The following is a 22,103-nucleotide window of genomic DNA, read 5'->3' as shown; positions in this document are numbered from 1 at the left end:
AATTCTAAATGGACAAATTTACATTTCATTTGGCAAAGAAATTAATTTTTCAGACACTGGTGACATCAAGAAAAGAAAATTATCTTATATCTTTTGGAAGTTTAATACATACAAAGTACACTGGAGAAATCGGCAACAAGACTTATATTGCATGCAGTCCATACTACCGACATTGCAACTAGTATATATTAAGATATATCCATAAATCATTGGCTTAATAATCCCGGTTCTTAAACACTTCCAAAATTGCCTACAACACGTATACTGTCTCTGGGATTAAGAAGCAGTAAGCACTTGATTCCTGTAAAGTATATAGATGACGCATTAACATTTATAAAGACAGCATCCGTGTTATCACGCCTTCTTTTGGATCCAACAATTACTGGTAGATGTAAGTAAACTATTTTTCTGCAAATCGTTTTAAATGACGTAACATGGGATATGTTAAGTACGAAATCGGTCGAATCAAACTATCTCCACACTAACAAGTCAGTACTAATGAAAATAATTTGTTGGACTATTTTTGTGGCTTTGGATTGGTGGCAAGATGGTGATGCCCAGCAAAATAATTCAGACACAAGTAGTCAGGGTTGTCCGCTAGAAGACAGATAAACTGTACCAGAATGAATAATTCTGCAACCAGCCCATTGATGTCATGATCTAATAAAGTGAGCATTCAACGAAGGTTATCACCTTCATGTTGCACTTGCAGTTTGGTTCGCCTTTATTGCGCAGAATTTTGCAAATGTGAAAAGATTGAAACGACGCTGTGAAACATTCTCCTGAGTACGAGATTTGGTGTCGTAAATACCACAAAGGGTGAATATTATAATATGGTACTATATATTAATATTATTCGAATAGATGTACATATAGTTAAAGTGAAAAGTAGTGGAGCGTAGAAGCCACATCACCATATTAAACCTTTATTTTGAAAAGAAACCGTAAAATATTTGTTAGATGTAATTACTTTCCTTCGCATTCATTGCAATGGCGTTGGAACGTTTTGAAAGGTTTTATTGATATACACCAGTAGTATGGTGACAAATGTTTTTTTGTTTAATAGTAGGATTACAGTTTGACCTTTGGTCCTGGTTTGTGACCTTGACAAGAAAAGAACGAATTGTTTTATCTATTTCCCTGTGATGATAGCAATAGCATGATATAGATTGTCAACTTTCTTCACCGCATTTCAGTGGAAGAAAAATATGGCACAACTCGTCCCTGACCTCATTAAAATAAAGATATCGAGTTCAAAATGAAGCGACAAGAATATTAAGTAAAACTATCAGTTGTAATAAATGGTGGAGTCACCCCTTTTATTTGCTATTTCGTTGATGTTAAGCATACTGTTTTTTTTTCTCTTTTGTCGCGGACAATTCAAATTACATGAATGTCGAAACTTATTTTTTGACGTTTCCACGTTCATGTAATTTATGAATTGCATTCTAGTCCAATATCAATGAATCAATATATTATTATACCTAGTTGCATGTCTGTCTCTATGTATGTATCAATATACCTTTTATATTTTTGTATTAACAATTTATAGAAAATTGACCTTTGCATATAATGAATTGTTTAATTTCTCAGAATTAGGAATCTTGCTTTAGATTAGATATTATTTTAAGAGGATTCATTGAAGGTATGCCACATAAAAGACTAGCACGCCTTTTTATAGTCATCTTAAAAACAATTACTGGCTTTTAAAATAGGTGATGATATCAAGTCTGTGGATAATATTAATTCGACGACAATATTCACAGATTGCATACTTACGGATGAATTCTCCGATTCCACATTTACTGACGGATCTGCAGATTGCGCACTTACGTATGGATCCACAGATTCAATACTTACAAATGTATCAATAGATTGCACACGTACAAATGAATCCATAGATTGAACACTTACAGATGGATGCACAGATTGGATTCTTACAGCTGGATGCACTGATTGCATACTTACAGATGGATGCACAGATTATACACTTATAGATGTAGATTGGATGCTTTCCCACCGACGCGGTCATCTGCCAATTTTCTACCTTCCGTTGAAAAAATTTCTTATGTGGTCGCTCATGATTTCCATGTCCAAACTTAGCAGTCCTTACACAAAAACCCAGTATCACCGGAAACAATTATTGACGTTTATTAAAAAGAACATAGCATCCTTGAAACATCAGGTAGTGTTGAAGAGTTGTTATTGTCTGTTTCTTAAAAGTTTCCATATATTCTTGGTGTCTGGCGTAGAAGTAGCATGTGGCATGTAGTAACATATCAACGAGCTTTAGTAGGATATGGCATGTAACGTAACGCAGCTAGGAACTCTATTTTAGAGATAATTAGCAATTAGAAGTGGCTTTCAACATGGGTCAAAATATATAGCAGAATTTGGACTTACTTTACATCGGAATATTCATGATAATAGTATAATAATTGTCTATATAAAAACCGAAATGTTAGGGTGATTGCGAGCTGTTAAATAATGCAATTGAAAGCAGAGTAGGTTCGTTTCTAAGCAATGTCTATTATTTGAAGATTATACCAAGAGGCACTCATAACACACACACACACACACACACACACACACACACACACACACACACACACACACACACACACATTGAACAACAGAAATAAAATGGAACTTATAGTGATTCAGTTGTCCACGGTTGACATTGCCGGGGTGGGAATGGGAGACAAGTGCCCCACTCCTCCAGAAATGCCCCATACGGCTTGCGTCTCTGATCGCTTCTGTCAGCTAAAATTCAGCTCCTGGCCTTCGCGAGTGGCTTAGCTTCGAAGTCCGGCGGACCATGTTTCCACTAGCAGGAGAAGGGGTGAAGGCGGGCCACTGGAGTTTTAAAACCAGTCACTTCGGGTAGATGGGACTCGTAAACCTTGGATGGTAGCTCATCTAGGAGAAGGGAAACTCCGATTCTAAACCTCCGCTACCTTGCGGCTATACCCACTCACGAGAAAGGCTAAGGGAGTAAACCCAGACAGGAAAATCCGGAGACGAAATCCCTAAGGCGGTCTGACATTAACTTCAGCGTCATCCCGGCAACTCCTGCGACGCAGTTGGTGCCAAGCTGTATCGGCATTCGTCGTTCCCTTGGGTCCACCAGCTGTATGGAGAGGGGAGATCTGCTGAATAGACAACATATGCTTCTCCATACCACCCTGCCCAGGCTTCGTAGCTCCATTGGAGAGGACACTTCAGCGTCGTCGTAAGGTGTCGGCACATCAGCACTGTGTCGGCTTTGCTGTAAAGAACACGCTAGTTGCCTTCATTGAACCTCCGTCATCAGGTACTGAGAGAATCCTTGCCCTCCAGGTGTCAACATCCTCAGGCCCAGCCAACATCTTCAGCGTGTACGCCCCAACCCAATGCTCCACCCAAGAGGAGAAAGACAAGTTCTATGAGGCTCTGGATCAGGCAATATCTAGTATCGCCAACACTGAAAGACTCTATCTAGTAGAAGACTTCAATGCTAGAATGGGAGCTGACCACGATGCTTGGTCCACCTGTCTCAGCTCTCACGGAGGCCGCAAGATCAACGAGAATGGTCAGCCACTGCTGGATACGTGCTGCTTCCACAGCCTATGTGTGACCAACACCTTCTTCAAATGCAAGGATATCCACCAGCTGTTATGGAGACACCCACGTTCCCGCCACTGGCACGAGCTAGACCTCATCATGACCAGACGTGTGGAACTGGCCTGTGTCCTCCTCACCCTCAGCTACCACAGTGCCGACTGCGACACGGACCATTTCCTCGTGAACAGCAGGATGCAAATAATACCCAAGAAGCTGCACGGACGTCAAGAAGAAGTGTCGCCCACGCATCAATGCCTGTTGTGCAAGAAACCCAGACAGAACACAGCAGTTCATCAGCAAACTGCAGGAAGCTCTTACCAAAGCGACACCTGATGACACCATTGACTCCAAGTGGACCCACCTCCGTGATTCTGTGTACAACTCAGCCATCACTGCCTACGGGAAGAAGAAGCGCAAAATGCCGACTGGTATGAGACAAGCTGGAAGGAGATGGAGCCCGTGACTGAGGCGAAGAGGAAAACCGTCCTGGCATACAAGGCTGCACCTATCCATAGTACAATACAAGCTCTCAGGACTACCAAGAACAACGCCTAGCAGACCGACCGCCGCTGCATCAACACCAACTGGCTGAACCTTCGCACCAGTATACAGAGAGTTGCCGACACCGGGGATGCAAGAGGCATGTACGAGGGTATCAAGAAGGCGACAGCCCCCCCCCCCACCTCCAAGACCGCCCCCTTCAAGTCCAAGACGGGCGAAGTCATCACAGACCAGGGGAAACAGCTGCAGCTATGGGTTAGCGCTATCCCGAGCTGTATGCAACCCAAAACATCGTGACTGACACCAACCTGGACACTATCCCAGACATGCTGGCCAAGGAGGAACTAGACACACCGCCCACCATGGAAGAGCTCGGAAAAGCCATCGATCAAATCGCCTGTGTGAAGGCTTCTGGAAGCGATTACATTCCGCCTGAAGTCCTCAAGAACGGAAAATCAGCACTGATCCAGCCCCTGCACGTTCTCCTCTGCCTCAGCTGGGAACAAGGACACATTCCCAAGGACATGCGTGACGCCAACATCATCAATTTGTACAAGAACAAAGGAGACCGTAGCGACTGAAACAACTACTGGGGCATTTCTCTCCTCAGTATCGTCGGAAAGGCTTTCGCGCGTGTCGCCTTGACGAGCTTGCAGACCCTAGCCTGCCGCGTCTACCCATAGTCCCAGTGTGGCTACCGAGCCGCCGGTCAACTGTTGACATGATCTTCTCATTACGCCGGTTGCAGAAGAGGTTGCGTGAGCAACAGATGTCCCTCTACATTGCCTTCAGGGGAGCTACCAGAAGGCGCACGTCCGACTGGACGGCCACGTCTGAGTTACAAAGATGTCTGCAAGAAGATCATGAAGACGGACAACATCAATGTCAATGGCCGGGTCAGCTGTGCTAACGACCGCTCCACCTGGCGCCTAGCTGTCAGACAGAGCGTTCAAAAAGCCGAGGAAGACAGGAACATAAAGTAAAGAGAGTCAGGAAGAAGGCGAAACAACAACTTACTCTGGACTCTGGAGCTACACCATCGTCTCCCGTAGACGGACGGATGCCAATATATATATATATATATATATATATATATATATATATATATATATATATATATATATATATATATATATATATATATATATATATATATATATATATATATATATGTATAAGAATGAGGAGTCAGTTATCATTGACTAAGGGACATTATCCGTGTGTAGCACTCTACTTCTCTCAAAGTTACGACGAGTGTCATCTTATTTGATGCACTGACTATTGTTTCACACGCATGCGTCTGTATGTTCACTCGTCCATTCATTAAGAGTTTGGTTTTTAATTGGTGTTTTGCGTCACAGCAATGTAAGTAGGTTATTTAGTGCCCTGGCAACTGGAGAAAAATGCCTTGTCAACGGAAACATGACAGTAACTAATGGCATGATTTGAACCTGAACTGCGTTACTACGTCTTCTGCCTCCATTAGTACAGAGATGCATGAAGACCGTCTACACCTCCACATTGGTAGATAGTGAAGGATAATCAAGTGCAACAACTCCTGCGTGAAGCACTTTTATTCAAGTGTATAGCGTATTAGTTCATACAATCCATGGCTTTCATTAGACAATTATCTCCCAGATTAGACGACAGTAGTCATACAATAATGACATTATGAAATGCTAAGTACCGCTCTTCTTTTTGTAATTTTGCCAGCTATCGGAAATGTTTTCCCAGTCATTATTCGGAAATTAGTTCATTCCTGCTGTCATTAATAGTTTTGTTTAAAAAGCTGATTTCGTTATTTTCGTTTCTAACTTTTTTAATTCGACATTACCGCAGAGAAATATTTACAAAGACTTATAATCCTAGTGAAGACAAGGTGTTGTTGACACAATAAACGCGATGTTGACACAATAAACGCCAGGATATTTTCAACGTATTCAGAGTAATTTTCATATCAAGAATGTTTTATTTGATTTGCGAAGGTCCCAATTTTATATAGAAAGAATTTTCAAAATAAAAAATGAAAATATATTGAAAATAAAGTATCTGAGATAATATAATTGAAGTTTTCATATCAGTCGAGTAGTGTTATACTCTGGTAGATTCATATCCTTCCTTGAAATTAGTATTTGACTATTATTATTAGGTCCTTATATCAATTTAACTGTTTTATTTTATGATGTCAATCATTCAGTGTATCAGTCTTCAAGGTTTTATTTTTTTTAAATTATTATTATTATTATTAGTAGTAGTAGTAGTTAATGTTGTTGTTGTTGTTGGTGGTGGTGTTTTAGTATTTAAAATTTGTTCAACAAATACACTGATCTTTTTGTGCAAAACTGGGGCTTAACAGTGAAAAATTCGTAGAAAAACAATTTTAGATTAATTCAAATCTCCTGTATTTTGATGAAACATTTTGCAATTAAAAGTCGGATTACTACATTTTAGCATCATCCATTAAAAATAGCAGCAACATCATAAAAAAGTAACGATAATGACAACAACAAAGAGGACGACTATCATGATGATTATTATCAAATTTAATTCATAAAAGCTACCCTGTATTATTACCCTAAAAATTATTAGATATGAAATATACAAAGTTCCGAAGAGTATTACAGAACAAGAAGAAAAAGTATTTACTAATACTGAACTGTATTTCTTTTTTAAAATATTTTTATGAAAGAAAAAAATACTCATAGTTTCACACTGAAAATCTTTTATATATTTGTCATCTAACTTTATACAAACATACCTAATCCCAAGAAGATATTATTTTTGTTTTTTTTAAAAGCACAGACAAGCTAGGTATACTAAAATGTATAACAAGAAATTTGTCGGACCGGGTTTTAAGGTGGAGCTTCCAATCTAATTCAGGGAAAGTAAATAACTTCACCACTCATTAGCCAACAATATCAGGCACCTGATCCCCGCCATGCATGAAGGGTGCCATGTTTAAATCTGTGAGCTTGTATCCGCCTCCCAACCGCAGCATAATGTTGTTGATTTCTTCGTGATGATACACGATGGACGAACCTGCACCAGCGCCACCGTAAGTAAATACGAACAATAAAACCAACTCATTTTTCTCAACCATGAAAACAGGGTTCCCGCTATCGCCAACTATCTTTGGCTCGTACATCGGATATCTCAAAGACGTTGTAGAAGGTATTGTTAAGTAAACCATTGTCAAGGGAGAAAAAAATGTTTGACCCCAATCGGCCACTAGTGCCTTCTCCTCGAAGTCCGTATTTAGAACGGGAACATTTGGCACACTGGACGGTCTTGAGGCTGACATGTTGGCTGGCAGAACTTTTGCAAAGCTAATGGTTGATGGGACATCACTGTCCAACACCCCGACCACAATATCATATCCACTGAGGAAGCTATTGTTGCCACTGTTAACGGCCATCTCGTTTACAATTGTTCTCTCTACAACATTGTTGCTCTGGTCTACGAAGCGTATAGTTGTGTTCACGGGCATTCCATAATGTTTTGCCCAGATTAGATGTCGTGGCGATACCAGAACGCCAGCCTTTGTGGTCTGCCCGTTACTGTTCCATGGAGATATGGGGGTTAGGTCAAGAGACGCGGCCCAACAATGAGGATTACGGATGTAGGACTTGTGCGTATGGTCTTGTTGGATAAATATTTTCTTAGCTTCCTCTGGACTCACCCCGGCGTTTTTGGAAGATTGCAGAAGAGAATCAATGGTGCGAGTGGCTGTCGTGAATAAGGCGCTTTCCAAATGGGAATTGGGAACTGGTGTTGTTGGGGCTGGTGTTCTTGGTGGCAGATAAGTTGTTTTAACGCAAGGTTCTCCGAAACCAGTTATTGACATTAGTATATGCCCTGTTCCGTTTGTCCTGTATAGTTCATGGCATACGGCTTCTCTGTATGCACACCTGCAGAGGAAAATTAATAGTACAATACCAAAAAGTAAAAACAATTATTTCCAGGTTGCTGTTAGTTGTTGACATCTGTAATGAGTTTGTAAAACAGCGCATATAATGATGCAAATTAGGATTGGATCAGTTGCGGTAAATAAATGAAAAAGAAAAAAAAATTGGTTTGTCCTAAGAAAAGGAAGTCTGTAACTGACGTCTTGCAAATTTTCCTAAACTGGAGACTTCTATAAATAATATTCTATCTCAAATTTTTGATGCCGTGCCATAATGTCAACACTTACTAAAGACTGTACAATCACTTCGTACATGCAAGTAGGCGTCACCAGTAAAAGAAGTTGAGAGCAAGAGTTTATACCTTTTCGAATCGGTTAGTTAAAGCTGAGAAGCCAGAGCAAACTGTACGCATGTATAATCCACAAAACTGTTATTAAGATACATTGCACACACACACACACACACACACATTATGGTAATGGTCATACACGAGGCGGCCAAGAATAAAGATAAGAGTTCTATCGGTCTTCAGTTTTGCTTCAAAAACAAAATGATATATCTTTACCGAATCCACTTCTCTACACGCACTAAAATATACTTACCTATAGTTGTCCTTTTAAAAAACAATCATCAAAGCTCACCTCAAAAAACATTCCGATGTCAAAAATTTGACAACCAGAATCGTACTTCTTTGCTGAAAAGTGATTATCTGTATCAAGCCGCATTAAATGATTTATTGTGTATCAAATTAATAAGGACTGAGTAAACTTACATGTTTGCATATTTGTGACCATTACTGGCACATACGGTAGTGTTTGCTGAGTGCAGTGTGGTGTTTCTCCCACATGACTGGTGGATGACGGTAAGACATTCCTGTAGTGTACGAACTGCAGCATTTGAATTACCGATGAGGCCGATCATAAGAGCAACTGCCGTGACTGTAAGAAAAAAAAATTAAATTTCTAAAAAAAGAATTAGTTTTGCAACCAAGACGAAACAAAAGAAGTATACGAAGTGTTTGTCGCTTTAAGTGCTCGTTTCAGTTCATCGTCGTCGTTGTCATCGTCTTATTTTTCAACTCTTGCTTTTATTCTTCATAGTTCCATATTAGTGTGACATAACTGAGAGAAGGCAAACGATTCAATGTCGATTTGCCTAGAAGCACGGTAGATGTTATACATACCTTTCCATCAGATGGAATATCCTGTTAGAGTAGTGAGCATGATGTTTTTTTACATTTAATGGTCAACTAAATTGGCATAAGCTTTGAAATAAATGATGCTATATCCGCTATGGCAACTGATACACCCAATGCCTTCTTTGCTTTCAGTTTTTAATGAAAACGGCTTGCGTGTTCTTCGGTATTATTTACTTTGACATCAAGACATTTATCATCGCATTTGCAAACTTTTCTGTATCTTTGGAATAGACAACTGAAAAATGATATAATATGGATAGATTAATAATGGATGTTAAAAGCCCACTTTCTCTAATTTCCCACCAAGTAAATATTTTTGCAACCGTATAAAAGTGTTTGGCCAAGATCAATTACAATCAATTTTATGCAAATATTGTCTAATGTTATACAGAGCATGAAAGAGCTTATTGCTTGAGATCATCTAAAGAAAAATATTCTTACTTCCCCTGAGATAATTGTGTTACAGGATACAATCTAATGCGAGAATGCACTTGTGTGTAGAAATTTGTATCAGAGAGTTGTATTTAGTTGCGAGTTAATAGTATAACAGGATTAAAAAGAAACAAAGATGCAAACTTACAGCTGAATATATGACACATCCTTGACGACGTTTCTTGTTCCAGTGTACAGCAACAGTGTCTTCCTGCAAGTCGCATGTGTCTTGAACTTTGCGTTCCTTGTTCAAGGGTATGATGTAACGAGTGACACTATTATATGGTTATCTAATTTAATAAGAACCATTCACATTTATCGAGCTGAAGAAAGAACATATGCTTTGAAGATTCGCTCCCGTCACACTAACGACTAATTGTCCATACTTAGGTTAATACCATTGAGGAAGCAAGCGATAAACTGTAAGGCGTCGGTGGTACTATGCGGAACATACCACGACTGAACATGAAACTAACCGACTTATTCTGAGATAAGACATGGTTTAGAATAGTGGCTTCCAGATAAGAATGAATGGAAACTGTTCCAAAACAGTCTACATAGGTTTTAAACGTGGTTTCATCACTGAATAAATACCACAACCTCAAACAGCCAACTTGTTTTAGATCCAAAACCGTTTAAAAAAATACTTTGTAGTTCAGTTCAAACATATTTTCTCCTTAAGTATTACAGTGGGATTAGGCGACAAGTTCACAAAACTTAAAAATTTACATATCCGTTAAAAAATGTTGTAGATTATCCATGAATTGTAGCAAACGAATATTACTACAGTATATGATACCACTGGAAGAAGAAAAATGATATGGTTCATGAGAGAGAGAGAGAGAGAGACAGAGACATAGAGACAGAGACAGAGAGAGACAGAGACAGACAGATAGAGACAGACAGACAGACAAAAACAGACAGATATAGACAGACAGAGAGAGTATTTGAATTTGGCAGAAACAAGTAATGTACATATGAAGGACCTTGTTTACTATACAATGAGAAATATACACAAAACAGAAAATATGGTGCCTGAAAATTTTAGATAAATCACGTGGTCTGTTTTGTATAAGTTTGAATCAAAGTAAATAAGCGCGAGTGTTCATTTACGGACAAATCCGACAATCCACTTAACAGAGTATTTATGGATGTAAACAATAAATAATAAAAGGTCCGCAACGTAACGAGTAGTAGATTAAAATGTATAAACTAACAGTCCGAGCCATGCTAGTTACATAGGCTATGAACTAATCAACAAAAGCGATATCGATTCCGTAACTCTTTAATTAATGTCTTAGTCCTTTCTGCCATACAGAGCCAAATGATTTAGAAATATTACACACGACCAGACACGTTTTTCTCAAGGAAAGCACATAAGTCTATAATCTGGAAAACTGTTTAGGTTTTAGGAAGAGATCCTGATTGAGCTTTTTAGAAGCAGCTGAGGAGATGAACAGACCTTTTGCTGGAACGTCATTTTTGAAAAAATAAAGCTTTCTACGGAAACGACAAAAATAAGCTCAATAACGTCGAACAGAAGCCTCTAACTGACCGAGAGTTTCTCTAATTAGTTTAGTTTATTTTGTTACTTTATCTTTGTCGTTTGTGTTTTTCAAATGTGTATGCGCGTTCATTTACCCACCGTGACAATTATTTGAGGTCGCACCTCCTCTGCTGCTATAAACGTGTGAGTAATTAAATCATTATTATATCAATAATAGAATCTTACACTAGTAGATTAGCTCGAGAAAAATTCGAAGCAATTAAAAAATATATTCCTACTCGTGACGCTCTTAAACAAAATCTGCAAGAACGTCAAGAAGCACAAGTTGAATATGCAGAAGAAAAAGAACAATTTTTTAAACATGTTACAAAGATTACTGAAAGAGTTGCAGAAGCCACTGAGAGTCTTCTTCCGGCCTTAAAACAAACTGCTGAGCAAACTGAAAAGATAGCAAGAAGAACCAAACAGACAAAAATATTCTAAGAGATCTTCCAGGTGAAATAGCTGTTGCTCATCCACAGCCTGCCCCTCAGCCACAACCAGAACATAAAAGATGAAGAAATACTTGAAGGTGCTGTTGGTGAAGAATCAGAATCTAAACCAAAAAATGATGAAACTAATATAAGTGAAAAATTTAACACAGGAATTGATGAAATAAAAAAAAATTAATGACATTGATTTAGCTAAATTTGGATTATATTCGTATAGTTACAGAAAAAAATACTTAAAACCTGTGTGTGAAAATATAGATTACAAAAAAAGGGGGAAAATGGGTATATCAAGTATATAAAGGTATTAGCCAGGCTAGAGATAATGATCCTGAATTTATAAAATATCTAACTAACATAGATAAACTTGAAAAAAGTATACAAGAATTTCCAGCGTAGAAACAATCTCAGATGGTATTAGAGTTTTTAAGAAAATTTGATGGTCAACCAGTTCCATTTAGAAAAATGTTTAAACCTAAAATTATTAAAGAACTTGAAAGCCCCGCCAAATTAATTGATATAGCTGCATATGGATATGATGAAAAAGCAAAATATATAATGCCTCAATTTTTTCAAAAGCGACGTCCATATATATATATATATATATATATATATATATATATATATATATATATATATATATATATATATATATATATATATATATATTCCTCAATCGAGACGATATAATACAATTATGTAATATAGCGCAAACACAATCTCTAGATTACTGAATAAATATTTCGATATTTCATTTACCTCTGTTCACTCCAGAATATACTTCCAGATTGAGAGATAGCGATTATGTGCCTTTTATAGTCTACGCAAAATATTCTGGAAATCCACGTCTGGAAATACCCGTCGGTCTAGAATGTTCTAGAAAATTACGCGATTGAGTTATTCTGGAAATCCCCGTCTGGAAATCCCCATCATTCTAAAATGTTCAAGAACATCACATGAGTGAGTTACTCTGGAAATCCCCATCTGGAATTCCCCGTCTGGAAATCCACGTCATTCAAGAATATTCTAGAAAATCACGTGATCTAATTATCCAGGAAATCTCCGTCTGGAAATCCTCATCATTCTAGAATGTTCTTCGTCGACTATGAAAGGCACAGAATCGGTCTCTCCCAGTCAGTCTGGAAATGCATTCTGGAGTGAACAGAGGTAAGTGAAATAGTTTCTTAAACTGTGTTGGGTTAATTATAACGCAGATAATTGAAGTATTGTATATTTGTATAATTAACCGTGTTGTGTTAATTATAACGCAGATAGTTCAAGTTTTGTATATTTGTATAGTTTACGATAACACAAAAAATAAAATCTTAATTAGTTGTATAAATATTACACTGTAATAAACGAGGTAACAACCTAATTACTCTGCCAGAGAGAGTTTTAACTTGATAGAGTTATCTCCCTTCAACTTTAATGAAAAATTATCTTTTGTTTATATTTCTTTGAGAAACCACATCTGGTAATATTATTTGCGACACACTGAACCGAAGGCACTTTAATATCAAAATATTTGCTAGATGCGTTCATTGATTGAAATATAATTTTTTTCACCTGTCTCTGTATTTACAGATTTAATAACCCTCCTTGCAAACACTCGTAAATAAATCTATTGTCAGTAATACTTTTTCTTCACATCAACAACAAACATTAGGTAAACAAAATTATTTACAATACCGACTGTTTTTTTAGTCGCCAGTTTCTAATAATACCATCACGAGATGCCTCATAATTCTTGATGATAGGATGTTTTACAAATTCTTTTTGCTCCATTTATATAATAATATTATTTATCTAAAAAATTATTTTGAAATTCTGGCTAGATAATCTTCTGCGCTTTTTATAACTTTGTCATTGTTATAAGTGTTGTGTTTTTTTATATATCATAATATCTTTTCGGGGCCCCGAGTGGCCGAGTGGTCTAAAGCGCTCACCGTTACGGATCACTGCCATCTCACCTCTGTCTGCGTGGGTTCGAGTCTCGGATTCGGCCAATGTGGATATGTGAGAAAGCTTGCCAGTAGCTTCTCGAGGGTCGGTGGTTCTTTCCGGGGATTCCCCGGTTTCTTCCTCCACCATTAATACTGGCCGCCATGTATAGCCTATTGTGTGCTGAAAAATGGCATTAAACCCTACAACAACAACAACAACGACAACAACAACATAATATCTTTTCAGCTCTCTGTATTTTTCACCACCACATTGCACACACAACTGAATTTTTTCTCTAACCCCAACCCCACATTTCAAATACGGTTTAGTTCCTAAACTTCCTCTCCGTACACTTTGTAACTGATATCAAGAGAATTCGTTTACACAAACTATGTTCCAGAAAGTTGTAGAGATTCTATGTAATTTAACCTTCTAAATCTAGATTTGTTCTTGATAGAAGAACCCCTAACCCACGAGGATGAGCTCTGGTTGATCCGACGAAAACTCTGATTTCGTATAGATGATGCAACTCATGTGTGGTCAACGTTCAAAATCATACGCACCACCGATGGTGTCGATGCTACAATGAACTACCAACGAGCAGCGACGATTATTAATTATCTCGATAATCAAAGATATTTTTTCAGAGTAAAGTTTAATAAGGAAGTAGAAGGTACTTGGATTATCAGTGACAAACGTGACCCTGTCCTTCATAATGAAAAAATTGCCGTATTAAGTAAAACTTCAAAACCAGGAATGTTGACTGGTATCGACAAACCGTATTATGAAAGAGCGTATCCTGTAACCGCGGTTATTTATGGAATTTTTCCGCATAATGATAAACCCAGCGTTCATGATCTAAAACCGATATAAGTTTCGTCCTTGACTCTCTCAAGGATAAAATTGTGTAGCCGAACGAGTAACGGAACATTTTACAAACGCGATACGTGGAAATGGTTTAATTTATCAGCAACGTGAAAAGATAAACAAATGGGCTGAATCAGTCAAGGATAAAGGAACTACAATAAAGGTTATTGCTGAATTAGGAAAGAAATTAAAAAACCCAATAATAGTAAGAACGATAACCGGAGATATTTTATACGATATTTTATACGAATCAAAGTATAAATCGAAAGGAGCTTCGATTAAAAATATTGATCATAATGCGCATGCGTGGACTGATGTAGTAACAATATTTACACGAAATGGAATTGTTAAATTTTACCAAGGACATATATTTGATTTTATTAACGAAATAAGTAAGAATGACCCTGTATCCGTGTGGCTGTTTCATAGTTCAGATAATGGAAACAATAATCAGTTTGTACGACCTAATGGAGATATTTATGTTATCCAGGAAGTTTTCTTACAGTAACATTACCTAACACTGGTTGTTTTGAAAAGTCGTGTCGTTGTATTGGTATGTGTTTTTTTGTAATTGCATTAATGGGTTTCATGGCAGCTGCATGAGTAATTTCATTATTTAATTGGTAATCTTGCAACCCATTCTTTCTGAATTATTTCCTTTGCATATTGATATCCAAACAAGTGTTCGATTAAATCGTTCAACAATTGCCTGATCACGATGAATTGCAGAATGTCCTCGTCTAATTTTGGCGTTATGTTGTTTCCTGAGAAATGATACTGTACCAAGAAATTCCTTGCCAGGATCAACCTGTAGCAACTGTGGCCATCGCAATGATCCCCGTTGATAAATTCGTTCAAAAGCAGAAGAAACTTCAGTTGCTGCTTTAGTTGATAACGACTCTGCATCCTTTTATCTACTTGCAACATCAACAACGGTTAACGCGTATTTGTGTGTACGTGATTGACGTCTTGCAATTTTAGTATTATCATGTGGTAAAAATAAAATATCTGCTTGATGAGCTTCATTAGGAGTGTTGACATCAAAATGTGCATGCCGAATTTTTTTAAGGGGTGATAGATAAATTTGCCATATTGCCTATCGTGCTAACCAATTTGCAGCAACAGAACGTGTAACATTTGCTGCATCAGCGAGTTTGCTTATCTACCCTTCCAATATCCTCTTGGGCTATAATAAATTGATTCCATTATTTTATGATAATCGATTGATTTATTGCCGGCTAGTTTAGCTTTCATCGCAGATCTTATCAACCAATTAGCTAATGAGTCTCTAAAAGATTTATTTTGTATAGCATTTGACGAGAGAATCAACTTCACATCTGCAATATGTCGTTGTTGCAGATCTGGATTTTTATAAGCTACATCATGAACATGACATGCTTGATCAATAGCATCTTTTGGATACTCTCCAGGTCTTGGTTGAGCTCGATCGTCAAGTTGGATATCTAGTCGGGTTTTAGGACCACAATTATTATATACTGGAAGATGTTTTTCTCCTGGGTATTTAGCCCATGGAAGTCCTGGTAATTTTCCTAATGAAGTAGCAATATCACCACCGACGTTATTATTAGAAATAAATTTATATTTTTTGTACCACATTTTACACATTTACCTGTAAGTGCACGCTTTTTATCTTTTGTTATTATTGTTGTTAATCCACTTGTGGGGGTGGATGCTCTACATCGAACAAAATATAAATCCATATTATTTGATTATATTTGTATAACATGTATATCATTGATTTCTCAGCCACACGAAAACACGAGCCAGTCAAACATATTTCAGCATAACTGAATTCCATCAGAATGATAATAATAGGTCCATCTGGGTCTGGTAAAAGGCGATTATTACTTGATTTGATCATGAGATGGCTAAAGTGGGATAAATTATATTTAGTGGCACCATCTATAGATGATCAGAGATGTTAAGATGTACTTAAATATTTTAATGAAAACGCAAAATTGTTGGACGTGAAAGGCAATGATATTATTGATTGTATCACCGATATTGATGAAGCCCCATCTGTAGATGGCCTCGATGGATTTATTAATAATTTAATAGTATACGATGTTGTAATGCTGGACAAATAGTCAAATCAAGCTAGAATATTTTCTCGAGGCAGACATAAAAAACAGACGTGATTTATGTTACTAAGCGATCTACACAAGTACCATAAGTGATCAGAGATAACTGTAATATTTTAGTTGTGTTTAATGGAGTTGATACAGATACTCTGTAAATTATTCATCAGACTTTGTTTAGTGGGGATATGAACATGATTAGGTTCAAAAACTTTTCAAAAGCACAATCTGTTCCACACGGATTTATAACAATAAATGTACGTGATCCTCGATTGCGATATCGTATAGGTCTTGAAAAAATAGTTGGTTGAGAGATTGATATAATAATGATTCAATTAATCACACATTAATAGCAGCAGAGGATGTGCGACCACAAATAAGTGTCACGGTGTGTAAACAATGCACACATAAAAATTTAGAAAAACACGAGCGACAAAGATAAAGTAACAAAATAAACTAACCCAATTAGAGAAACTCTGGGTCAGTTAGAGGCTTCGGTTTGACGTTATTGACCTTATATTTATCATTTTCGTAGGAAGCTTTAATTGTCAAAAATGAACCTTCCAGCAAATCGTCTATTCAATTCCTCTGCTGCGTTAGTAGGTAAGAGTATCTGTGTGTAAGCGATTCTACAAATGTTTAAATACAATTTGTTCGAACATTTCTTAACACACCTTAGTCATGAAGAATCACGTGCGCTACACTTTTTGTACAAATATGTCGAATATATTTTTGTATCCAAAGACATTTTGTAAAGTACACATAAAGCCTGAATACGGATATGGCGGTTTCTTTGAGCATCTGATTTGTTTGGACAAGACATGAACTACACCAAAAATTTCTCGTTCAGTGATTACAATATCAGCTAATTTTAGTGTGTGCTATGTTGTATATCTGGAAAACTTAAAGTATTTTCATCAACAGTTTATACATGTGTGAAAACGTCTTCAAGTTGTCGGCTCCTTCAGTACTAGACATCCAACATGATATGAACCATCATTATTTGTACGCACAAGTGTCTGAATCGTTATGATATTCCTTTCTGCATACTGGCGAATACGTTTCCGATTGTCTCTCGAGTTTGTATATTTTTTTATTTTTCTATTGGCATGGATTGTTACTGTTTGATGTATGCAGTCACTTTCCCTGCATGTTCGACTTACTGTACTATCTCATAACCTGTTATGTATTGTTCTCACAGTTACAGTCCGAGATGGAATAAACTCTTTAGCTAACGTGTGTTATGAGTCTATGCTCTTAAAATAAGTAACAGAAAAGAGTGAAAGACAACAAGCTTTGCAAAATTTAACAAAGAATTTATTTCCCTATAATATAAAGTGAAAATAAGAAAAAAGAACTTAAGGTATTTCGAATTAAATCTCAACATAGTCCAATAATTATAGACACATGTCCTAATAATAGAAAGTCCTGAATAAAACTCGGTTCAAGCCCCAAAGAGATCCACAATTAAAGGCGATGACGTGTCGTTTAACGCCTAGGGAGTGCTGATATGTCAAGAGTCTCTTTGTTGAATTTGCTGTTGTTGAGTTTAATTATAGTGGCGTGCGCACAATTGTGCATGTGCCACTTTTTTCTGACTGCACCGCAGCCTGCTAGTTGTTCCTGGGGAAGGGGATGGTGCCACCTCCCCCAGGCTTTTATGGATTCAAGGAACCCTGATAGTTTGGCCTCAATCTGTGGGTCCATAAAGGTCCCTTACAATTGAATGGTTGGCTGTCACTAGTGGGCAGGAGAGTTCGGGAACGGTCCTGCTTGCTTTACATCGCTGGTTTCTTGTTGCATTTGCCTGGTGTTTCTTGCGATTTTTATCTTTTTTTTTCGATTTTTTTTTCTTCTTCAAAATGTTCTAAAAGGAGGCGGGGGATGTTCTATGCTGTTTATAGAGGTTCTTAGTAGAAGTCATGTATGAAGAGAGATTTTCAAGGTTATGATATTACTAGTCGAGGTGTTTAGGGTGTGTTTCCTACGTTATGTTATTTATAAGTTTTTAGATATTACCTCTTGAAGTTATTTATTAATTAATGTTTTTAGAGATTGAATATTATTTATACTTTATTTAGCAAGGGACCGGAGTCCTAGCTGATTACTCGGTTCGTTAAGGACATCTAGGACATCCGATTTTGCGGTTTCCTTAGTTTTTTATAGGTGCTTCGTAAGTGAATTATTTATTAGTACTTTTATAAAATTGAATGATATGTTATGGGTTTTTATGTGGTGGCTTCTAAATTTATTTAGCTAGTTACTGGGTCTTTTGGCTTTGTGGGGATAGTAATTATATTTTGTTCCTAAGTCCTGCTGAGTCTATGAATTGATTTATATTTTTATATGCTGATTGTTTATTTTTATTAGAGTCCATAAGTAACTCTGGGTTTGTGTGTGGTGATCCAATCTCTTTTTGGTTTTTGATAAATATTTTCCGAGCGGGTTGATATTTTGGGCATATGTTGAATACGTCGTGTAGATCTTCGGTGGTGTGGCAGTTAAAGCAGTTAATGGTTGCTGGTTTGGGTCCTATAAACCTTCCAAAACTGCTTGCTAGTTTAGTTTTTTCCAGTTATTATCCTGTTTATGGTTTTCTGTTCTAAACAGGTACCCTTAGGAAGCTATATGTTCCTATCTACGTTTTTTTGGGTTTCATGGTGCTTTTTACCTTTTGTGGAGGAGTTCCAAAAAACGTGCCATGTTTGGTCTATATATATTTGTGCGAAGCTTATTGCTTCTGTAGAGCTATAGTTAAGCTTGATAGAGTTTTGATCTCCTAGTTTGGTTTTTGCAATTTTGTCTTCTGTTTCGTTGAAAGAGATTCCAATGTGCGATGGTATCCATATGAGCTCAACTAATTTATGTGCTGTCCAATTTTCAACCATTTTTCCTCTTTGATCTTTCTTTTTACCTCCCCATAATTCACTGTGTGCGTTGAAGTCGCCACAGACCATTAGATTGTTGTTGTTGTTATTAGTGATTGCCTTTAGTGAGATTAGGTTGGTAGGGCAGAAGGTACCCCCTGGGTCGTATGCATTTATTATTTGAATGTTTGTGGTTCCTATATTTATCATTACTGACATTATTTCGATGCTATTATTGATGTTTAGGTTAGGGGGTACTTCTATTACTTCATAGTAGATTAGTGTATCTATTAAAAATTGCTAGTCCACCCCATTTCTGCCCCATGGGTCTGTTTTTAAAGATTCCCCGGGTATAGCCTTGTAGTTTGGGCAGACGTTTGTGTTCTTGTGTTATGAGGGTTTCCTGTAGGCAGATTACGTCTGGTTTTACAGCCGTATTATTCAGTTTGTTTTGCAGTTCTGATAGGTTTTTAAAGATTCCTCTGCAGTTCCATTGCCAGATGGTGATTTTATTATTTTTTGTACTATTCATTTTTGACGTTGTCTTTATCTGTTAGTCTTGTGGTCCAATCAGCTAGTATGGTGAAAATGGTTTTGAGGGTTCTCATTATGCTACTGAGATCTTGCATTAGGGTTCCTGTTGTTAGGTTCATTACTTCCTGTATTAATTCTGTGTTGGGGTGTGTGTTAGGTTTGGGGATGTTTGTGGTGACAGTTTTGTTTATATCTGGAGTGTTATCAGGGTGGTCATGGTTTGTTACAATGTGGGTTGTAGTTTTTGGTTCTTTTGTTTCCTGATTCGAGGGTATGTTTTGTGGTGCAATGTTTTCCCTTCTGATTCTGCGTGGAGAGTTTTGGTGCTCATTGATTGTTTCATAAGCAGATTTTGGTGTACTGGGGTTGTTTTTACAAATAATGTTTTTGGCAGAATGGTAGGTGAGGTGTTTTTGTTCATTAAGTCCACTATTTGTTTCTCTTTTATTGCAAATCTGCATTCTGTCGATCTAGGATAATGGTTTTCTTTACAGTTAGCACATTTTTGTTTAGTTGTGTTGACCTCCGCAGTACTTACATCTTGGTTTGAATCTACGTCTGAGGGCATAGTGTCCCCAGTGCAGGCATTTGGTGCAAAATCTTGGCCTATTTATGTAGTTTTCCAGCTTATGGCACACTCCTGACTGTCCTAATTTTATTATTGAGGGTATTGGCTCGGTAGCCTCTATAACTGCTTTGTTTGTTCCTTGTCCCTTGTGAATTTTAAGACGATATCCCTTGGTGGTCTGTGTTCCATTTGCTGTGAGTTTATGAAGTAGGAGTTCATTGCTTATGTCCTTGTTGTATCCGTTTAGTGCTATTACTTTTTTTAAAGATAGTGGTTTTAGTGGGTTCAGCCAGATTAGTTGTGGTTTCACTGTGTTTGGAGTTCGAAGTGACTCGTGTTTTCCTCTGAGTGTATGGTGTCTCTCTACTTTGATCTTTATTGGGCCTATAGTTTCAATTTGGATTAATTTTTCCACCTGTTGAATTGTGCTGCATTGGACAATCAGCTAGTTTCGCCTTGGTCTTATCAATTTGATTTGTCCAGTGTGAATTTTGGCCAGTGCTGTCATAATACTATTGGTACTTAGACTAGTAATTCTGTTGCACCTGCTGCTTATGTATCTGGTGTGTTCGATGGAATGATAATTGTAAATTTTGTTTTGGGGGTTATGTTGTTGTTTTATTTCTTGTTTTGAGTTAACCTTACTTGTGGGTTTTTTTTTTTGATTGTTTTGGGGTTTTAGCGGGCCCTTGCCATTACCTAGGTATGTGTTTTGGGTTGTTTGGGGTCTTTGGGTTGCCATATTAGTGATGCTGCTGGGTAGTTTTGTAGTGTCTAATTCATTGGATTTGTTTCCATAGGTTGGTGGTTCCCTTGCTGTTATTTTCTCAGATGGTCCAGGAGTTTGGCTTGAGTGTATAGTTTCTTTCCTTACATTTTGATTTATTGTTGTTTGCTTGATTTCCTGTTGTTAGTTTGTTTGCATGTTTCTAGAATTGGTTATTTCATTTTTGGTTAATTTTGGGGTGCTGGTTATGGTTATGTAGTCTAATTGTGGGTAGTTTAAGGTATGTAGGTTACTGTCAAATTCATTTGTTAGGTTTGGAATAGTGGTGTCTATATCTTCATTTGTGTTTGGTTTTTCCGCTTACTTGAAGAGGATTGGCGATAGTATTGGCATTGTATTTACATTGTTCCCTGGAGTGTAGTTTTGTATTTCTAGTAGTTTCTGTTGGGGGGGGGGTGTTAGTTATGTCTGCTGGTTTGTGGTTTGTTTGGTCTGTGTTTGTGACCAGAATTTGGGGTCCCAGTGTGATGTTGGTTGAATTGCAGTTTGCTGTGATTGGTACGACTTGCGTTAATCTTGCTTGTTTTACATGCTTTATTGGTGCTGTTTGGAGTTGTGATACATCCAATATTTTTACGGATTTATTGATAGGGTTGTTTGGTGGTTTGTGTGTTTGCGTGTTTGGATTGAATAGAGCCATTTGTTTGGACCTAGTCTGCATTCTTCTACTTAAATTGCGTATAGCATTGAATGATGACTTATCTTTTGTTTTTGTCCTAACCCAGTCTGCTCCTCCGCTAGAAGTCTCTCCTTTGTTCCTTTGTTTTATGTTACGTGTTCCTATCGTTGCTTTGTTTGAGAGT

The 22,103-nt window shown here is 37.3% G+C and overlaps 1 protein-coding gene across 1 annotated transcript; it reads right to left on the bottom strand.

The window, feature by feature from the left end:
- Positions 1-6,893: 6,893 nt before the first annotated feature.
- On the bottom strand, positions 6,894-10,087 carry LOC149801157 (uncharacterized). Its single transcript, XM_089954276.1, has 3 exons — positions 9,788-10,087; positions 8,782-8,947; positions 6,894-8,012 (listed from the first exon to the last, which is right to left on the bottom strand). The coding sequence occupies exons 1-3, from the start codon at positions 9,861-9,863 to the stop codon at positions 7,010-7,012; spliced, it is 1,245 nt and encodes a 414-aa protein (XP_089810402.1). The 5' UTR covers positions 9,864-10,087; the 3' UTR covers positions 6,894-7,009.
- Positions 10,088-22,103: the final 12,016 nt, after the last annotated feature.

Source organism: Sinohyriopsis cumingii, chromosome 4 (assembly GCF_028554795.1).
Source record: "Sinohyriopsis cumingii isolate HCF-2022 chromosome 4, ASM2855479v2, whole genome shotgun sequence".
Lineage (NCBI taxonomy): Eukaryota > Metazoa > Mollusca > Bivalvia > Unionida > Unionidae > Sinohyriopsis > Sinohyriopsis cumingii.
Note: the sequence above shows the minus strand (reverse complement) of the source record. Positions and strands in the feature narration are given on the sequence as shown.